This window comes from Oreochromis aureus, linkage group 15 (genome assembly GCF_013358895.1).
Source record: "Oreochromis aureus strain Israel breed Guangdong linkage group 15, ZZ_aureus, whole genome shotgun sequence".
Lineage (NCBI taxonomy): Eukaryota > Metazoa > Chordata > Actinopteri > Cichliformes > Cichlidae > Oreochromis > Oreochromis aureus.
Genome location: NC_052956.1, coordinates 4,736,395 through 4,758,478, shown reverse-complemented (window position 1 = coordinate 4,758,478; position 22,084 = coordinate 4,736,395). Strand labels below are relative to the sequence as shown.

Genomic DNA, 22,084 nt, shown 5'->3' with positions numbered 1-22,084 from the left:
GTTATAAAGTATTCATGAGCATGTTGAGCAGATTTCTGAGGAGTCTGATTGGCTGGGAACATTAACTTTTAGCAACCAGTTTAACTGAACACCATCTTTTCTGCTCTGTGTATATTATTTGACAAGTCAAATGCCTTAATAATGACTTAAATAATAATTACAGCTGTGAGGCCGGTAGCTCGAGTCTAAGGGTCTGAGCTGTGGAGGGGTAAAAAAAAAAAAAGAGAAAGAGAAGACCGCAGGCAGAGGAACTACAACCAAAGCTGAGAGTGTAAAAGTGAGGAAGTGAGAGAAGAAGAGAGAGACATCTCTTCTGTGAGGGGGGGGGGGTCAGTCTGTATAAGTGTAAAAGGGACAGCAGAAAGCCTCGCTGTTCTGTTCTACAGACTGACAGCAATCTAAGAAAATCTCTTCATGAAAATCTTTAAACTTGTCAGGATTATAACAACTAGTCCAGCCTTACAAACCAGCCTGTGTGGCTTGATGTTGCCAAGCAACTCAGACAGGAATTCGGCAGCGCTGGGAGTAATTACAGCGTTTAAAATAGAAAATCCAAATTAGCTATATGTGTAAATAAATGAATAATATTTATAGATGGATTACATGGCATTTTATGTGTTAGTGGCAACGCTAAAAGAGTCTGAAGTGTGCCCTTCAAGTGTACACTTGAGAATAACTGTCATGCGCTATGAAAGCTAGCCAAAGCATCATTTTTTTTCCCCTAAGGGCCTGAGACAGGGGTGGGCAATTTATTTTCCCCAAGGGGCCACATGACAAACTGGGACTGTTGTGGAGGTCCACACCAAAAAGCTTGTAAAGGCATAAAATTAATATTAAGCTGAGCTCAGTTCGGCTTCTTATTGGTGTGTGTGGAGGAAATTGTATCCATTATCTTGGCAAAAGCAAAAACAAAAAAACTAATGAAACCTTGAGTGACCATCCATTTAACTATCCTGCAGTATCTTCAAAAATCTTTGTTTTTTCTGGCCCAGAAAAAGTGTGATTGACCCTTTTGCACTAAAGGCAGTTCACGCTGTGTTACACAAATCTGTTTCCAGCCACTTGAAAATCCGCCCATTGTTAAAACTGTTAAAAAGTCATTTTATTTCAGTTCTAGAATTTTTTTCCCACCCTTAGCTGTAGCTAAACCTTCTTTGGGGGATGCCCTGAAATTTCTGCTGGAAAAACCACTTGCAAATATAACAGAGGAAATACAGCACTAAATAAAAAAGAAAGCTAAATAATCAAGCCTTTAAGAGCAGTTAGTGATTAACTTTAGCACAATAATATTTTTTGCAGCACAATAAATGAAAGAACCGGATTCTGGAAAGAAAAAAAGTTCAAGCCCTCTTTCCTTCTTCACTTCTTTCCCTGAAAATAACTCTTGGATAAACTAAATTTTAAAAAATTACACTCCTCTTAAAACTCACGTTCCAATCATTTCCTACAGTCCCCCTGTTTGCCACCTGTGCTATGAAATACTTCAAATTCTCGCCTCTTCAAATCCAGGGGAAAAAAAATAATCACTTTTTTTGGTTGAGCAGCTCGAAGCTTATGTCAAAACAAGGACAGTAAAAAGGTCAAAGAAACATTGCATTACAGCCGCCCAATAAGGCAACACCAGATAGGACACACCTTGCAGATCACTTGTTACCACAGTTGTGCAGGGCACGTTCATAAAGGGCTCATCAGCCTGCATCAAAACCTGTAATTAAACCTCTCTCTTTTATTTTAAAAAAATGCTCTTGCCTTGAACTTTTAGGCACAGCCACAAAACCCCACAGAACACCCATCAAAAATAAATAACCAGCTGGGTAAGGTGGCTCGCTCGGATCAGACTGAGAGCTTCTTATTTTACATTTTCCGTGTCGGGGCCGGTGGTGACGGGCAGGTTCAACACGAGGCGCTGACATGATGTTTTTTTTGGAGGGGGGGGGTTGTTGTTTCAAGAAGAGATAAAAGCCTGAGAGAATCTGAAACATTGCGTTACTGTTTTGGCTTTCTTCCGAGACAGCCGGAGCTTTAACACCATTGGCAGGGATGTCGAGGGCGGATTGCTAGATATGCATGCCTGGATAGATTTGTAATAAGTGCGTTAATATACGTACATATATAAATTTACATACAGTGGCCGAGGAATACAGTATGATGGGATACAGTACAGCCTGACGTAGCTGCCCATCTGAAGTAGCCAGCCAGGCTCTAAATACGGGTTGAGGAAGGGAGGGGAGTGGAGGGGGGTGCTACCAGAACACACAAACACACACACACACCAAGCAAAAATAAAGGGCAGTCACCCCTCCTGATCACATTTTCTGACCGGATTCCCGATCAGCGACGCGGTGGCTGTTCCAGATCCCAGTCCTAGCTGAGAGCTGTGAGGTTATGGCACGTAGCAGCAGCCCCGTGTGTCGCTTCTGGTGCACGAAGCGAAAAAAAATAATAATTAAAAAAAAGGGTTCTGCGCTCCTCTGGACGGCTGGGCAGTCGGAACACAACTTCAAACATTCACAGCCAGATAGCACCCCCTCCCAAAAAAATACATGTGTGTTTAAAAAAAAAGATCGAGGTGGTAACTTACGGCTCGCCGCCACGCTTCCTCCAGCAGAGCCGGGAACCGTCGAACAAATCTGCGGGGAAGGACGGACAAACGGACGGATGGTCGGGGAAGAGCGAGCGAGTGGGGGTGTGGGAGGGCTGGGGAGGGGAGGAGAGACGGAGCCGGACTGGTGCGATGGCAGAGCTCCGTAACTGGGAGAGCTGGGGAGGAGTGGAGCGGAGAGAAGAGAGAGGGGACGGTCGGTGGCGCTGCCTGCGAGATGTGTGCGTGCTCTTCCTGGTTGGGTTTCCACCGATTCGCAGAAACTTAATCTGAACCAGTTCCCATACGGACCAGCCTCGCTCGCCGCCACCCCCCCTTCTTCTCCCATGACGGACAAACAGGCAGAAAACTAAATAACTGCAGTACGCGAGGTAACTTGGGTCCATTACATAAAACACACAATGAAAAGCGATGGATGTTAGGCTCCTGCCACCCCCATCCTTCCTCCCCACTATACCACCGCGCAGAGCCTCACCCCTGTCATCTTATCGTGACCAAAACACGCCAGACTGTTAAAAAACGTCCAGAGACATTTCTCATGAAGACTGAACAAGGACATGGCCATGAGTCAACAGTGTCCCATGTGGTGGATGTGAGATATGAGGTTTAACTGAGGTTCTTTAAGTTATGGAGATGTAAAGGGGATTAAACCAATCTAAAGCTCACTTTAAGACCTAACTTTTTTTGTATTAAAGCAGTTTTTATTAACATGCAGGCTTATAAGGTTCAAAGTTAAACTTCGCTTTGTCTTCACATTAAAAAAAAATACATCTTTAAATCAAGCTCATGCAGGACCTTCATTTTTCATTTAATTGTCCATAAAGAGCTGAGACCAGAGAAGCCAATTAGACTGCAGTGGGTAACACCCATCTACCTTCTCCATAAGTTAGAAAACTTCAGAAAGCAAGGGGTGCCCTTCTCTGCTGGTTTGCCCCATCTCTGTCCCTGCTGTCATGGGGGAAAAGGCAGGAACAGAGGAAGAAACAACCAAGGCACCAAACACACACCTGAATCCTAACAACGCAAATCTGGGTGATTGAGGATGTTTTTCCCTGTTTTTCCACCTTTTTCAGCTACTTTTCTCCCTGGTTATCAAATTGGGGTTTTTAGTAAGCATCCATAGAGCAAACACATCTCTTCTGCAGTCCTTTGTGAAACTCAGCAGATGAAATGGTAGCACAAGGGTTAAAATAATATAAAAGTACAACACCTGATCAGTCTGCATCTGGTGCACCAATATAGCCTCTTTACACTCACCCTGATGTGCATGTCTTTAAAACTGCAGGGGGAAAAATCAGGCATGCTCCAAACGGGAGGTTCGAAGCTCATACGGTGCTAACTGTTCCACCCACATGTTTCTTCACTTCTAGGAAAATTTAAGCAAACTCCACCATGATCCAACTATAAGCACACATACTGTCATTTGCAGACAAATTATTGGGATACTCTAAAAGTATCTCACTAGACTCCTGTATTCAAAACTTTACTGATTTATATTTTAACTGACTGATATGTAATATGTGTTAACAGTGCTAAACTGTTAGATCAAACCAAGGTCATCACATGATCACACGTTAGCTGGAGCGTTTTTAAAAAGTGCAGCAGCAGGTGTTCACATAAAGCTAATCTCTAGTAGTGTAAATCCTTATTTCATTATTATCTATCAAACCACTGCCCCCCCCCCAATAAATAAATAAATAAATTAGTTGCTATACTTAAAGTAAGCTTCAAGCAGACTTCATCACCACGCATTCTGCTGATGAGCTCATACTTTATGTGTAAATTTAAATAATTAAACTACACAATTAAAATGTTTTTAAATTATTTTTCCTTTCATCACAGCCTCAAAAATTGTATCTGCTGCTCCCTAGCCCCTTTCAGATATTTCAATTTTCACCGACACACTTTTATTAAAAAAACAGACTCTTAATTTTTCTATTCATTTAACGAGTGTTTGACTGCTTAAAAACATAGTTCATCTATTGTCATTTTATCTGGTCTGTAAAGAGTGTCTGCTGGTGTGTTTTTCCCCTTCCACTGAGGCTCCAGAAAGGTTAAAAAACTGTGTTGATTTTTTTTTTTTTTTTTTTGGTTATGCAATCTGAAAGAATCAGAACCTGACATAAGAGCACCTGCTTTGCTACTTATTACAAACAACATATTTATTTAATGGCAAGAAATGGTAATGAAAGGCTGAAAGAAGCTGAATCACACACACACACACACACACACACACACACACACACACACACACACACACACACACACACAGCAAGAGTTGAATACAAAGTTATTACATCAATTGAAACCCTCTACAGGAAGCCTGTCACAGGCCAGGCTTTCCATTGCTGTAGAAAAGTCGAGTCAAGTGGCCGTCACATTGTGCAACATCAGATAATCAATACCGTAACTTTTTAAGAGAGGCTTATCCAATCAGATGCATTGTTCTTTAAAAAACTAATCAGGTATCATTTGTCAGGAAGACAATTTGCATTTTCTAACAGCCACTTGTGGAGAGCGAAGATTTGATTTGGAAATACCGCTCGGACACAGATGTAAAACCTAAGAAGGCTGGTATTGATTGGTTCACCAGAGGGAAAAAACAGCACAATCATCCACTGGAGACTGTACTCAAACACTTTCTGTTTAAAAGTAAGTAAAGTAACTTTGAGTTATTTTTAAAGCACTTTTAGAGACAAGAAACAGTCACAAAGTGCTTTACAGGGGTAAATCGATAAAAGAAAGTAAACACAAAGAAGCAGAAAAGGTTAGTTATTGGTCTCCTTTTGGAAAATGGAAGCTGTGGTCACCTTAGGTTTACTAAAAATCAACTAAATTCTAACTGGGTGGTTTTTTCAGCAAACAATAAAGCAGGAAAATGCCAAGAGAAACCTGCAGCTCCTTTACTGCATAATCATATCCACAGGAATTGGAAGCAGTGGATGGATTCAATACCCAAGGCCGACATTCTGCAAGAACAGCGTGCAGGTATGTGTTCTAGTTGGGTGCCATTTAATTTCACCAGTTTTATAGCAATGAATCAAATGCATCCTCCAGAGCAGTAAATGAGAACACACCATGAAGAATTTAACCACTAACTGGAGCAATTGATAATATTAGCTGGATATGTCTTTAAGGGACTGTGGGAGATAGAGGCAGACAGTTGCACACACTGATTCTTGTACCCATTATTACTTCAAAAAGAAAAGCTCACTCCAAATATGTGACCCCAAATTGAGTATGCAGTTAAGAAAATTAAAGGATGGATGGACACAATATACTCAAAGAAGCCATTTAGGACTATTTATTAACAACGATGAACAAATGGGCCAAATAATGATCGGATGCCGCTTTTACCATGGTGACAGCACTTCTCCAGATCAAATGTTAAAACTGTCTTAGATTTTAAGGATCAAATCAAGCAGAGTTCAAAGATGAAGAAGCTGAAAAGGCAGAATTTGTGAAGAGTGTCACTTCAAAGTTACAGTTTTGGTTTGCTCTCTCTCTCGTTCCTTTGAACATATAATATCTACCAGTCAGAGTGGCTTATGAAGACATAGCAAGCTGCACTACCGGCAGCTATTACAAATGTACCTGAAACTGTAAGCAGACACATCCTTTTGTCAAAACACTTGGCAAAAAAAGTAAAAAAAATGTATTTTAAAATCATCAAACTTAATGTTTTATTATACACACTGGTTCAACGTCAGTTACCCTTACAGCAGAGTGTAGAAAGCAGATTTAGTCGGTGCTCGGTGGTTCAGTAAACACAATCAAAAGAGCTCGTTTGAGTCAGTTTCACTGCGGTTCTTTTCATTGTATTGGTGAGCCTCAAGCACAGAGATGGAGACCAATTATTGAGCCAACCCAGCAAACTACTTCATCTTTTTACTCTGACTGTAAGAACAGTGGGTGGTGATTTTTGTTCTGTTGGTTTTTTGTTTTGTTTTTTTCTCATGAAGAAAAGCAAAGCTGGTCAGACGCACGAGGAAACAAACCCCAGTCCTTACGGTCCAACGTGGATCTAAGTGTTAGCTACTCCAAAGGCCTACACACAATTCAGTTCAATTTGTTTTATGTAGCGCCAAATCACAACAGCAGTCCCCTCAAGGTGTTTTATTTTGTAAGAACACACAATGATACAGAGAAAACCCCAACAATCAGACAACCTTCTATGAGCAAGCACTTGGTGACAGTGGGAAGGAAAAACTCCCTTTTAACAGGAAGAAACTTCCGGGAAAACCAGGCACAGTGAGGGGCAGCCATCTGCCGTGGCCGATTTGGGGGTGAGGGATGGGAGACAGGACAAAAGACGCAGATATTAGTAATACCTAATGATTAAATGCAGCCTGGTGTATAAACACCAAACATAAACAAAAAAAAACAAACCCCGGTGCATCATGGGAAGCCCCCAGCAGCCTAGGACTACTCCCTATAACCGAGGGAGGGTGCAGGGTCACCTGATCCCGTCCGAACTATAAACTTTATAAAAAGAAACATTTTAAACCTAATGATAAACACACACATACACAATTCAACTTGTTGGGTCATTAAAATTTCATACAGATAGCAGGCATAAAAGTGTCAGAATGACTGGACACAGAGAGTGGCGGGGCACTGAAAATTAATTCAACGATTAGGGCAGGGCTTCTGTCGTAAAAACGCCAACATGGGTTAATTATTAAATTAAGCACTAACCGTAAAAGGGTGACGCCACGCATATTAACACTTGCAATAATGGGCATTAATGGGGTAGAAAAGAGTCCAGCAGATGCGATTAATCTAACACAGCATATAGGTAAAAGGGTTCCTTCAGGACAACGACAGCAAATGAGCATAAACAAGCCTCTCCCAATGAAACCGAGCAACCGTGACAGTAATCTGGCTTGTCATTGGAAGGCGCTCCTGTATATAACTACTCAGATGGCAGCCAGTGTAAACACATATGGGCACACAAAGTATTTGACTGTCACACTCAAATGAAATTCAATTCACAGCCATTAAAACAGGTCAGGACCAAAAAACCAAAACAAAAGAAAAAAGATACACGCAGGGATTTTTCACAGACTGTGTTTGAGCCCTATGTTTTTGCAGTATTACAGTTTACACTTTCCTAGTCGAGTCCAATCACACTTCAGTGCAAGTAAGAACTGGATATTGTAAACATATGACATAAAAAGCTGAGGTCCTCTATATAAAAAGTAAAAGGCACATAAGTAGTACATGCAAAGTAAAAGTACTTGGTCCCTGTGGCTATTATCACAGTTCCAGTTTTTCCAGTTATAGCCGGTCAAGGTGGAGCTACTGTTTTGCAGTTCTATACACAGGCAGGTATTTTTATTATTATTAGTATTATTTATTTATTTTTACAGAATATCCTCCTTTGAAAGGGTTATAAGTGAAAAGAGTGAGGAGTCATCAGATGATTCGTGGGAGAAGGTGTGTGTTCTGTGACGCAAATTTGATTTTGTTTCCCCCCCCATAATCTTTGTTTACGTCTAAAATGTTTGATCGTTTTTCTTCTCTGGCCTCAAACAGTCATTTAAATAAAACCAACCGAGAGGCTTTTTTTACCCACAGTCATCAGTCGTCAGACACTTTTCACAGGATGCGAGCTTTTGTGGTAAAACTGTTAAGATTACAAAATTGTTTTTCTTTTTACATAAACCTTTTTTAATTGTTTAAAACTGTATTTAGTTACTTTCTACCACAGTGTAGTGTAACTAACTGGAACTATGAAAAGATTTGTCATGCTTTTTGATGTTGAACCAGTGCCACGTCTATGTACACACACACCACATTATGTGGGTATCATAAATGCCCGAGGGTCACCATAACAGGCACATGATCATCAGTAACCGTACTCACAATGGTCACTTGTTTTATTGCAGGTGTGTCCAAGTGCAATACCCCCATCACACTATTTTAAGCCATGGAGGATACATGCTTTGGCTCAAAATATAGACATAAATAAGCAGAAATGAATGTAGTGTAGTGATTAACACGCTTGCCTAACATCCAAAGGATACGTCCACACGTACCCGGGTATTTTTGAAAACGCAGATTTTTCTATGCGTTTGCACCTTTCGTCCACACGTAAACGGCGTTTTCGGTCACTGAAAACGGAGATTTCTAAAAACGCCTGCCAGGGTGGATATTTTCGAAAACTCCGTTTTTGCATTTACGTGTGGAGGAGGAAAACGGAGAAAACGCAGCGTCAAAGGTGTGCGCCTTTTTTGACGTCACACTGTGCGCCACGTTATTGTTTCGGTGAAATTAATTTCTACAATACTGTTACTGTTAATTGTACTCTCTGCAGTGTTTAAATGCTTACATATACACACACAGTTACAGTCCCTCCACACATACGGCCGTTTATCAATGCCCAAGTACGCGAGTACGTACTCGCGTGCTCGGTGAGTACGTACCCGCCGAGAACGCACGGGAGTACGTACCCGCCGAGAACGCGAGCACGGACTCGTTGGCCGTTTCTCAATTCTCAAGTACCCGAGCACGGACTCGTGATTTGTACAGTCGGAACACCAGCGTACGTGATGATGTCACATGTCCGGAGTTTTTACTGCCGTCCCCTCTTAATGTAACTGTGAGTAACATGTTATGAAGCTTACCTTTAATCACAGCCAAACCGGTTTACTCAGGAACAAATAAAACACTGAAATAAACCAAACATTTAGAAGTGATCTACTGTGACTTATATATCATTTTTAACCTCAGTAGTGAAACCTCTATTAATAAAAATAGTGTACATGTACATACATGTACATACCTTAATAAAAACAAGCAGGTGAGATGTTAGAACGCTTTTATTTCTATTCTAGTGGACACTCAATACTATAGACAGCTGCTGGGGTTTCTTTAACCTGAGTAGTGAGAAGACCATGGCGGGGGGGGATGTGCCGAGTCCGCTGTTGAGTTTTGGACGAAATGCATTCTGGGATATATAGCTGTCCCAAGTCTACACCGATGCATGCTCGATAAAATGGGTGGATCGAGAACACATCCGGGACTTTTTCGTGTTCTCGGCGTGATGCGTGCTTCAATTGGAACAGTACTTGGTCTCCGACTGATGACGTATCACGAGTACACGAGAACGCAAGTACGCACAAGTACGCATATTGATAAACGCCCATACGACTCGGTTCTGCTTCTACGCCCCATCTTTGTTTACTATTTCCCACCGAGGCTTCTAGACTTCTGATTGGCCAACATTTCTACACGGTTAGGAATATATCGCCACCTGTTGTTTTGGCATGTTCCTAGCAGCGTTTTCCTTCATTTCTGCGTTTACGTGTGGACGGGATTATTTTTTAAAACGAAAACGGAAAATCTCCGTTTTCAAAAATACCCGTGTAGGGGAGACCGGGGATAGTTGTAACATTTTTGACATTTCTGCCTGTAAATTGGAGCTCTTTTAAGGTAGTGGATTGAAAATTTAATGCAAAGTATTTACATGTCTCTGCTATTAAATAGTGCAGCTATTTTCTCTGCAGCACAATTACCCATTGCATGGTATGGTCTCAAACACAAAGAGTGAAATGTTACAATTAACCCCATAGTCTGGGTTAGTTGTAACATATCCTGGGGTGAAATGTAACACAATGAAATAAGGGTACTGACAAAACATTAACATGTAATCTTTTTTATTCAACACATGAATGCACATAGAGCCATTTATGTAGCTTTGTGTGTGTGTGTGTGTGTGTGTGACAGAATGCAGAAATCTAGCTTTTGAACATATTCCAACCCCCCCAAAAAGACAAATGATGGAATTTTCTGCAACTGAATATTTCATTAATTTTGGTTGGTCTTCCTTGAGTTTGGCCTCATTGGCTCAGTGGGCATTATAGCCTACAACTCTTGCACCAACTTTTGAACATAACAATGAAGCTGAAAAAAAAGTTGTGCACCAGCATCGCAATTCCATTACTTTCTATCATGGCTTACCTTGGTGTGGTTTGCAAAGTGCTTCAGAAAGATGAGGAAATCTGTTTCTTGCACCCATCCTGATTTATTTCCACTACCAATACTTCCTACTGGTCCATCTCTGACACAGTGGTCTGCATAATGTATGTGTGGGAACACAAACAGTGGAGGAATTGTGTTGCCAATGGCATTAACCGCATATACAAAGGTGACCAGTCAACCTCTCTCTGCTGATGTCGTTGCCCCAACTTGTTTAATATAAGTTAAAGTAATAGTGTGGTAAGTTGTAACATCTGCATTATTGTTACAACTAACCCAGACTGTTGCTGTTACAACTGACCCAGACTCCTATAGCCATGAACTAGCTAAGATTACAGCCAATGGCTAAAACATTAGCACTAAAGACCTACACAGAATATATCCCCATAGACATACAAATAACATAATTTAAGTTTGATGAGTTTAACTGCAAAGCAGATAATGCTATTAGAAATTGAAATAAAGTAGAAAAACTTACTTTTGGCGTACAAATTACTTTTTTTCGTGTTAAATTGTCTGTGTTTGACAAAATGTGCTGATTTTTCACATGTGATAGCAGAACTGAATTGGGCATGTACAGGATGAGTCACATCATTTTAAACTTAGCCCTGATTGGAGAAATTGGAAGTGTTACAACTGACCCACGTTACAACTATCCCCGGTCTCCCCTACGTGTGGAGTAGCCCCAGATTTGAAACTAAGTGGACCCACAAATCCATGGGAGGGTTGTGTCAGACCTGCTGTTTCGACCTCTTGTGAACAAGGGAGCAGCTGAAAGAAGTTTTAAACCTCCTTATGTTTTGTGACTGCTCTGCTGCTACGATGCACACACAGAGCTGTCTATAGGAGGTTATTACTGAGGCACGGTTAATCCAATCCAGGTTTGACTTCAGCTCCTTCAGCTGGACCTGAAGTTGTTGCTTACAGGTGTTTGTAGGGTTCTGAGTTCATTAAATACCTGCAGCTCCACAGCAGCAGGGTCGGTACGTGCATCCACAGAGTGCGAGTTTCAACAGAGGAGACTTCGTTGCAGTTATTAATGATTACAGACGCAGAGACGGGATCGCTCAGGAACTAACACTAAGTCACAGCCTGTTCTTTTCACCACCTCACACAGCTGAGCCTTCACACCGGGGTCACAGTTTCACAGTTCAATCAGCTGTTACACACCGGCTGTCCTTAGAGCCTGAGCTCCATCACAGCTGTCTGAACATTTCTTATTCTATGTGTAAAGTCTGGTCATTTCAGTAAAAACAGAAAGAAAAAAATATTATTCTTGTCCAGCTTAATTTAATTTCTTTAACATTTTTATGCCTAAAGCGTGAGCCTTTTTATCTGATAAAATGTATCAACAGGTAGCCTAGAAACAATGAAGCTTTTAGAGTATCACGAGTTGCAGTAATTGGATAAATTATCATTACACATGGACAGAATCTTTAGTCTTTCTGAAATCAATAAATAAATAAACAACGGCTTGAGACAACTCTGCTGAACAGTGCAGGAAAATAAAAATAATGCCCAAAATATTCGAAACGATTAGAACGACTGATTGAAGACACACAGCGCTGGAATACAAATCAATAGAAACAAGCACAGATGATTTAATTATCCAAAAAAATCATATATAGTGCTACTCCAAAATGATTCCAACAGTGAGTATTTTATTGATAATTTAAGCAATAGATTTGTATGCTGGCAGAAATCCATTGCTAATTCACAGCGGATTGCCTTTATGGCTCATATATTAGTCCTGCATGGCTATTTAATGACAGGTCTAGGTGCGAGTCATTAAAAAGACTTCCATATTAAATTTCATGACATTTATGATTGCTAAGTGAAGCGTGGGGCACTGTCTGCTGGATCAAAGGGAAAGCGTGGTAAAGTGATACGGCAGGCTGAAGAATGAATGCTGAGGAAACTCCAATAGATTAATGATCAACTACAATAAACCAGTGTGGCCTGGCAGCACAGCACACTGCAGGACAGGCTCACAGACGAACCTGAAAAAAAATTAGACCCGGCAGAAAACAGGATGCATTTATGATGGTGTGAACAGGGGAAAGAAACACAGAGGCTAAAGGTCACTTGTGGTGTACACCAAACCTAAACAAGCAAGCAGTGAAGAAACTTCTCCATGGACTGATTCAATAAAACCTGCACTTCCTCTGACAAGCCAACGTGGTATTATTTAGATTAGTAAGTGACCAACAGAGATAAAAAGTGATTACTTCAGCTAAACTTAGCTACACTCATACTCCATAACGAGCTTGTAAAATATACTCATTTACTTGGTTTTGTGACTTCTTTTGCTTCTTTGTCTCAGCAGCTCCAGCAAAAGGCAATCCACCTTTAAATTTTTCAGATGATTTCATTTACAAGGTTTTATTTTTTAATTCTTTTAAAGCCGAATAAGTTTAATTACATTCATCTCAGTGGAGCCCTTGGTTGGTGGATGCAAAAGCTTAATTTTTAAAGTAGCTCCACCACACACAGCCACAGTATTAACTTGCAAACAGTAAACACCTCTGTATGTTTTTAATAGAAGTGGAAGCTTGAAAGCAATAAAGTTGTCTTTTTACATGTAGTTCTGGTGCTCACACTCCTCCTGCTCAGGTGACTGAATAAGGGCGTGTTAGGCATCACTCAAATATGCTTAGTGAGCTGTATAATCAATACTGAGGAGGATTTGGAGTTCTAGTTCATCATCATTACACGCAGCAGTTTCTAGATTGTTTGGTTAAATACTAGAATTTGCTTAAACCCAGTCATTCCGCGTTCTTTCTTATTCTTCTTATCCCAAATGTTCCCCAAAACTGCTGGAGATCAATCACCGACAGCATGAGCCTCCGGAGGGGGTTTTTGTCTGTGACATAATTTATTATGAGCCCATTGCCCTAACTGGCAAACTGTGATGTGGGTTAATTGCCGGAGCAATTACGACCCCTCGTCATTAAAAAAAAAAAAAAAAAAAAAAAAAAAATTATTGCTATTATTATTATTATTATTATTATTATTATTATTATTTCCACCTGAGCAGAGCGACTCTTGATTTTGATTGCAGCTGATGAACTGTTTACTTCGAGAAGCTCGTTAAAAACAAGTCCAGCGTGAATCACGCGCACGCGAGAGCACGTCGCAATAAGAGAGCGAGATGAAAAAAAGCCTCGAGACTTAAAGTTTGCAAGCAGTCGTGCGCGCGCAGCCACACCGAGTGACGGCCAGGTGTCTCCATCTGCGCATCCTTCCACATAATCACAATATTAGCGAGCTCGCGGGCTGCCGTGTCCCTCTCTCTGACCTTGTTTCAGCGTGTTCACAACAGCACTATTACCAGTCGGTGTAACACTTTTGATGGGTGCTCCCCTTCCACCTCCAGCTAAGGGGAGAAAATGGGGAGTTTGGGGGTGGTTCGGGGGGCTACGCTAACACACATTATACACGGCCAGTACCGACCGAGTACCACTCCCTGTGAATATCTCCTCCATCATCATGGCCATTATCTACCTCTGCAACGTCCTCCAGACATGACTTTAAAAAACGAGGGACTCACAAAAAGAGCAAAGCTGCCCATGTAACCTCTACTCTGCCTGAATAAAAACACACACACACACACACACACACACACAGAGAAAGAGAAACGATAGTGTGGAGCAGCCGTCACTTACCCTAGGTCCTCTGTAACAGGGACTACTTCGTCTAAAAACAAAATTTAAAAAAAATTCGCTGGTGTGAGGACCACTTCTTCCTCCTCTTTTTCTTTTTTCTCCCCAAATCGCTAGGTAAGACAAGTCAGCCTCATCCGAGTGGCGAACCGATGCAGATCAAGTGGAGGAAATGAGCACGGATATCGCCGATGTTTCTCCACTCGAGGGAACTCCTTAAAAAAATACGGCGAGAAGAGAGAGAATAAGAGGGGGGAACGAGGCAAACAACTCTCTTCTCGCAAGAAGAGACTGCACTCCTTTCCGAGAGACTAGCTGGCTTTGCTCTGGCTGTTTTTCTTATCCCATTCACTCTCCCGACGGCAGCACGGCAGCAAACCTCGACTGTTGACGTTTCGACAGCCCGCACACACGTCGTCTGTGTCCGTCCCTTCGCCGTTAACAACGCACACAGCCCGAACAACAACTAGCAGCACAAAACACAACACAACACCACACCACACGACTGACTGACTGACTGCAGCGCTGACAGACTGGGTGGGCTGCACCCCCCCCTTCTCCGTCCTCTCCCCTCCCTCCGCGCAAATTGAAGAAATCCTCAGCAACAAAAATAAAAAGTCTCCCCGCGTTCGTTTAAATCGTAAGTGACAAATATGGTTTACATAACGACCACAAGAACATCCTCATCCTACTTTCCGTGCCGAAGCATGTGATAGCAACATGCCTTTTAAAGGGGTATCCACGCGGCCGTCTCGCCGGATCCGCCCCTTAACTTTCTTGGAAGGATGCGCTGTGGGGTTAATTGGACGCGATGATGGGTGTCACATTGTGCATGAAAGCACCTGCACACAAGCCACTGTGCTACAGAGTGGGGTTCAGGGCAGAAAACAGAAGGAAAAACGAAAAAAACAAAAGAAAAAAACTTCCTGTTGCTTGCATTGGCTCCATGTGAACGGTTGCAAACATTCGGTCTAAGTGAAACTCCTGATGAACCTCAGCATGTTTACTGTGAGCCACGGCGTTCAAACCGCGGACAGGTGAAGTGTTGATGCACTGTTCTTCTTGTTATGTGGTCTTGCATTGACATGCTCCTCCCACATAGACATTATTGCAGGGCAGACCCAAGCACACAGCCCTCATGGCAATGGGGACTCCCCACTTGCAGCCAGCAGTCTTCCCCCCTCAGCAGGACAGTGTGCCACACACACACACACACACACACACACCAGACAACAAGAACTGTTCAGGAATAGTTTATAGAACAGGGCGCAAGGCAGTGACCTTGTCTCTGAACTCCCAGGATCCCAGTCCAATTGTGAACATGCACTTAAACAAGCCTGATCCAGGCCCACCCGCACCTGCTGCCAATTCCCTGGTGGCACGGGCACCACAGGACAACTCCAGAGGGTGCCCATGCACCTATGGATTAGAGCTGCTCTGGTGGCACAGCAGGCGGGAGAGGAGACGGTTAAACGAGTGAAGGCAGGTGGAGTACTTGCTGTACATTTGACAAGAAGGGCACTGATTCCTTAACAATTAAAAAAAAGGCAAATAACTTCAAATTATTGTTGCATATTGGCTGAACTACATGATAATAAGTAGTAGTAACCATTCATTAAAAAAATATGTTTTGCAGCAATTACCCACGCTCCCATTCTACTCTTAGAAACTCCAAGACCCTCAAGAAAACCTGCAATCTGAGAGCAAAGTGCTCTGTTGGGATAAAATGATACTGTGGAGGTCTTTGAGTTATGATGGGGCCTGATCATTCAAGACTTTTTATGTAAATTAAATTTTGGATTTAACAGGGATCCAATGAAAAGAAGCTAATTTAATTCCATTAACGGAAAAGGGGCATATGCAGCATAAAAAATAAATAACAAAAGAGGCTGTTAGATTATTCCCCTGTAATTTTGCCTTTGGCCTGCCGAGGCACTGTGTAAAAATCTTTCTTTATTAAAAACTATATATATCACCTATGTAAGCAAGCGAAAACGCAAAATGGAAGACTCCATGCTTTACCTCTTCGTTTTAATGTTTGTGTCTTCTGTAAAGCTATTCCAAAACCTTAATTAACTTCACAGATAAGTTGGGGCGGGGGGGGGGGCGTTGGCAGCTAAGAGTTCACCACAAGTGTCAAACACATCTTTTATTTTCACTAACTGGTAATTAGATGCGATTCCTCCAGTGAGCAATTGCATTTTGTACAGCACCTTAAAAAATGATTGGCAAGTAACGCATTTTGACTGCCACAGCCACTGCATACTAAGATCTGAATAAAATTTTATGGTGCAAATCAAACAGAGTCCAATATAGTATGTTTTGTTTGTTTGATTAATTTCTAATTTGTTTTAAATGTACTTACCTAAGCAAATGTACTGTTAGTAGAAATGATGAAAAATGGTATAATGTCAAACATGTTAATTGCTCTCACTGCTTTCTGTTGTCATTATATGTCAGTCTGTCGTGTGTGTGTGTGTGTGTGTGTGTGTGTGTGTGTGTGTGTGTGTGTGTGTGTGTGTGTGTGTGTGTGTGTGTGCCGGCACTGGTATTATGCAAAAATAATTGTTCTGCCTATGGGTACAGCTGTACAAGGACAAACTTTGTTCACGCGCTTAAGAGATTTTTGTTATATTAATGTCAAGTTTTCAAAAAATGTTGTTTTATTAACATTGGGATCAATGCAAAAAATGCTCAAGGCTTTACCTGCTTTCTGCTGTCATTGTATGTCAGTATATGTGTACTGGCTCTGGTATTGCATTGCACTTACATTTTAAACAAAATACACAATTCAGTAAGGTGCATTTTAATTTACATTCAACAAGTTCAAAGGCAGTCAAATTTCTGGTTTATTAGGATGAAATGATTCATGTAATTCCGTTTGATCAGGTCTCTAGTTGATAATTGCTCGATTGTGATAAAAGACTGCAGCTTCCTAAGCTGTCCAAGCTCATTACGGTACACTTAAGTTTACCAATTTACTTCCAGCGTAGGCCTTATCCTTAATTACACACACATACACACACTGTGGGATTCACAATTAAGCTGAATCAGGATGCAGGGCATGGTTAAATAGAACAACTAACTAGAGAGAGAGTGAGAGCACTAAAGACAAAAAGAGACAGGCTGGAACATGAACCGAGCCTGTGAAAACAGCAGGGTCCAGAAGCCCCTGCCCCATTATAGCTTAAAGTCAAGTGCCTGACTTATGAGAAAGAGATTAGTTGGTAAAACATGTAGGGTTTTTATCCAAAATTCATCATATTGTTATGTCTGACTGACCACATTTGCAAGAATGTGCAGTTCTTCTCACAAACCGTGTTCATGCACCGATTCTTTAACTCTGAAACAGGAAGTGTGCAGAAGTACGTGTGTTTAGAGACTCAAATGTGAGATGACTGTTACACCCAGACATAATCAGTAAGGTGCATATTATTAGCTATGCTGTGTCGAATAGAGTCAAACCATTATACTTCAACCTGTGGTCTGATATTATATTTATTGGTTTTCTTTAAGTGAAGAGCCCATTGAGATTATTCCTATGAAATGGTTATATCCTTCAGCATTTTCTAAATAATCCTCTTATTAAGATGTAATTAAGTTGGTGTACTGGGAGTAAAAACACAGTGCGCCAGTTAAACCACAGAATAAAACAACAAATCCAAAGTGGGAAAATGTGTTGTCAAAACCTGTAAATGAACTCTTGTATCCGCAGTGGATGATGTCAGCCAGTGAAAACAAATAAAACGTCACATGCACACAGTATGCGGTCTCAAGATGAAGCTTTGAAAGGCTCAGAGGTAAAACTTTAATGACTCCCAGCCTTCATTGTTATCCACGACCCCACCTTATTTTTTTCCCCTTACTGTGTAATGAGCGCAGCCAATCACCTTTCTAGATTCATACCATCTCTGAGAATGTAATGACACCTGCATCTAGTCAGTGATGCAGCAAACCGGAGACTCTTTTACAACCATTCAGGAAAGTCTGATTTTTACTCACAATGGCTGAGCTTTCTGTCAACCTCCTGGGCTTGAGACTGGTGTTTTCTTCCGTAGGTCTTATGGGTAACACAATTCTCATCGCTTCCATCATCAAGATTAATTTCTTCCACATTAAATCTTTTGAGATATTTCTCTTTGGACTCGCTGCAGCCAACTTGTGGGAGATTGTCATCACAAATATCTATGACATAATCATCCTTCAGACTTCCTCCACCGCCACGGGCACTTGGTCGTGTTATTTACTGGAGTTCATGACTGTCATTGGTGAAATTAACAGCATCTTCTTCACTGTCCTCATCTGTATCTTTCGCTACCAGAAGCTGAGAGATGTAAACACGAGGGTCAACTTCCCACTCTTCCTGGATAATATCAGATCAGCCTGGATGGTGAGCGGCATTTCTGTGATGCTCTCCGTGCTGCTCAGTGTTCCGATGTTTGTCATCGACCAGGAGAGCAAAGCGGAAAACGTCACAAGAAACAGCAGCATGTGCCCTCCAGACTTCTTTCACTGCACTCAAAATCATTGTCCAGTGTTCAACAGCATATACAAATACCTGTTCATCGTCTTGTGTCACCTGCTGCCTCTGATTATCGTCACAGTCACCAGCTGCCTCATCCTCGCAGTGCTGCTGAGCCAAAGGAAGACAGTGACACCAGCGGTTAACGAGACTGGGTCAAGTCAGTTCAGCAGGAAGAGTAAAGATACAAAGATCCAGTGGAGCACGATAGCTGTACTGGGAGCCATGGGATTGTTCCAGGTGGACTGGACTATCTACCTGATTTTTCAGTTGGCTTTTAACCCATATGAATTCCTTTTCTGGTCTGAAGTTCAGTTCTTTATCACAATATCTTATACATCCATTTCTCCATACATGTACATGATAGGGCATAACATGATCCCTCTCCACAGCTGTAAAAAAGGATAATTTAAAGGTACAGTAAGTGATTTTGTTGAAGTTATTTAATAGAAGAAAGAAAATGTTGTACTCTTGAATATAGTACATTGATCGTGTGTAATTACTTCCTGTAAAAAAAATAAAGCCTTCTCATAAACTTAGAATTATGATGGACATCACTGCTCCACCGCAGAGACTGGCAAAATATATAGTATGCCATAGATACTTTTAGTTTAAAGATTAAACTATATATGAACATTTAACATTTGTGTACATATATTTTCCATCATCTCTTTGTCATTATGTCTTTCTCCTCCTTCACCACTGCTCTCTCTCTCCTCCTCCTTCCTCCTCACCTCAAGCCTTGTCTCCTAAACTGAAGTCAGGCCTCTAACAAAATAAAAATCCTTATTTATTCCCAATATTGTCACTCATTACTTATTGTTAAGCAGACCAGACATGTGACCCTCCCATATTCGCACGAGCCAGATAAACAACAACAACAGCTGTTTAAAAGCTAACACTCTGCCAGCTAATGTTAGGCTCGAGTGTGCTAAAAATCACACTTTCCCTCTGATAAACAGTTTGAATCTAACAATATATGCATGTTTGAGTATTTGTCCCACTTTGACCACCATAGTTAGGATCATGCACTTGAATTGGGAGGGGTAAGAAAACAGTACCCAATTGACCACAATCGGCAATCTACTGACATCTAGTGGTGGGATTTTACACAATGTACCTTTAAAGCTTTTCTTTACAGCACACTTGTTTCTGACTTGTTGAAATTGAGGTCTTCTTTTTCTGTAAGAATGTTATAAGCAGAAACAAACTGCATTTACATCTCATTTTGATAAATGTGACAATGTGACAATATTAGGCTAACAAACTTAGCAAGTTCACAGAAAGAAGAGGGTGATAATTTAGAAACTTGTATCACTAAATCCATAGAGCATTGTCTTACAGTCTGCATTTACATCTAATATAAAAATGAAAGCATTCCTTTGTTATGTTTTGTCATTTCAGTGTGATGTAGATTAAAAGAGTACTTATCATTCTCAGTGATGCATACTTTGAATTGTCTTCACAGCAAATGTTTTTTATGGTAAAAGTACAAAAGGACCATCATTCCTTGGAAAAATGCTAGCTGATAAACTGTCTTATTTTTCAGTGCAATTGAGCACATGGCAGCTGTGTTTGTATATGGCCATTAGTCTTGTGCTCAAAGCAGCGTGGCCTGTATTTACAGTACAATAGGTTGAGTGAAGGAGCAATTCTGTGCCTCATACCATCTCGCACAAAGACAGCTGCAGTCAGCCCAACCTGTCATTGCATGTTTATAAACCATAAATACTACACTATGAGCATAGCTTGATTTGTGATATCAGTTTTAAAAAAATAAAAATCAGTCTCCCAGTGAAAGTGAAAGTTGTTATACATAGTACATAGGTCACATATTACTCATAGTGACCAATTTAACCTAGTTGTGAAATAACACTAATACTATACTCTAATTTTATTATTATATAATAGGATTATACAACATATGTGACCTTTTACATTTTCCAACCCCCCCACTTAAACCCATTGACTTAATTTGGACCTTTAACGTAACCCTGACAAATATGGATCACAGGGTCTGCAATCTTGATTTAGACGTAAATATTTTGCCGTTTCAAAGTAATTTTAATGTGGGTTTGATAGTCGTGACAGAACTCACAAAAGCCGTAAGAACCTGTGCTCTGGTAATTGTCTGTGCTGCCACTGCTGATTACACATCAGTGACATACATAGAAATTTGGAGGCTAACGCTGCATGCTGATTTACTTTCTTTTTTTTAAAGACCCATTTGATACTTGTTTTTCAGGTGTCACGAGATTAGAGCAGCGTGGGCATTTTTTATGCACAATGTGGAAAATAATTAACCGCTAATTAAAATAAAAATATGAATGTCGCCCCCTTTAAACGTGTCCCGATACACGGAGGCATCTTTACATGTGCACTTATTATAAACCTTTGATTTGATTTCACCCCACTGATCAACCCACTGCCTTATGTTTAATGTGTAATAAACTGTATATTTGCAGGGCACTTGTGGTTGGTGGCGAAGCACTTTGCAATGTTAAAGTCATTTCACGAGTCCGTGCACGACCTCGCGTGGGAGATTTCGCTCTCAGTTGTGCCTTTGTGTGAACTATTTGTGAATACAGTCTCATTTTTGCGTGTACCTGAAGTTTTCATTTGTCGCACACAAAATAAGTGCACGTGATCTCGAATTGACTGGACACGCGGAACATCACCACGAGAGTTCCACGTGGAACACAAAAGATGGGTCGTCGCCTGTGAGCCGTTTTTCACCCACTTCCTTGTTTGACCGCCCCGTTCGCTCAATACTTCTCATACCATAATCACTGATTCTTCTCTTCTTCTTCTTTTAACCCACACGGGCTTTTAAATCACAAGCTTGCGTAGCCGATGATCTGAATGAGAGTCGTTCTTTTCTTTTGTGTTGTTGTGTTATTAGGTTGTTGTTTTGAAGCCACAAGTGAAAAGCAGAGATCCTGCAGAGCCAGACTGAAAATGTGATTTAGTACTAATTTTATACTTAGCTATCCGCAGTGTTAACATCTGTAGAGCGGAGGTAAGTTTTGTATGGTTCATGTTTAATTAAACTTATGTAATATCAGTTTAGAAAAATATCAGAATGAGAAAAATGAACGTGTTTTTTCCTCATTGGTTTGTGGTATTATCTATTATATGTTTATACAAGTGTCATATTTCTGCGTTGTTATGCCTTATCATTGCGGTAATAACTGAACACTTTTATTTATTTATTCAGTCACATACATCACTAGATTTACTGGCTCTCACACCTTCTACTGATCAAAAAATGTGGCAGATATCAAAACACCTTTGCATTTGTTTTTGTTTTTCTCT

At 40.9% G+C, this 22,084-nt stretch overlaps 2 protein-coding genes across 3 annotated transcripts in view; one reads left to right on the top strand and one right to left on the bottom strand.

Annotated features, from left to right (window-relative positions):
- LOC116332203 (bromo adjacent homology domain-containing 1 protein) overlaps positions 1–14,920 on the bottom strand; it is a 29,895-nt gene extending 14,975 nt beyond the window's left edge. The window contains exon 1 of one of the 2 annotated variants that reach the window (XM_031755059.2): positions 14,251–14,920. Coding sequence is in view for 1 of the 2 variants with exons in the window: in XM_039599437.1 (XP_039455371.1) it covers positions 2,582–2,930 (349 nt within the window). In the remaining variant the exon portion in view is untranslated. Of the gene's footprint in view, positions 1–2,581; positions 3,047–14,250 lie in introns of those variants that run through there. The other variant, XM_039599437.1, reaches the window with a different exon arrangement.
- A 3,330-nt stretch (positions 14,921–18,250) lies between these two features.
- On the top strand, positions 18,251–19,177 carry LOC116332307. The gene has a single exon (XM_031755224.1). It carries the CDS (start codon positions 18,251–18,253, stop codon positions 19,175–19,177), a length of 927 nt encoding a protein of 308 aa, XP_031611084.1.
- Positions 19,178–22,084: the final 2,907 nt, after the last annotated feature.

Bases quoted from the DNA above. Each gene is read 5' to 3' on its own strand.
- LOC116332307 (XM_031755224.1), top strand. From the start codon at position 18,251: ATGGCTGAGCTTTCTGTCAACCTCCTGGGCTTGAGACTGGTGTTTTCT.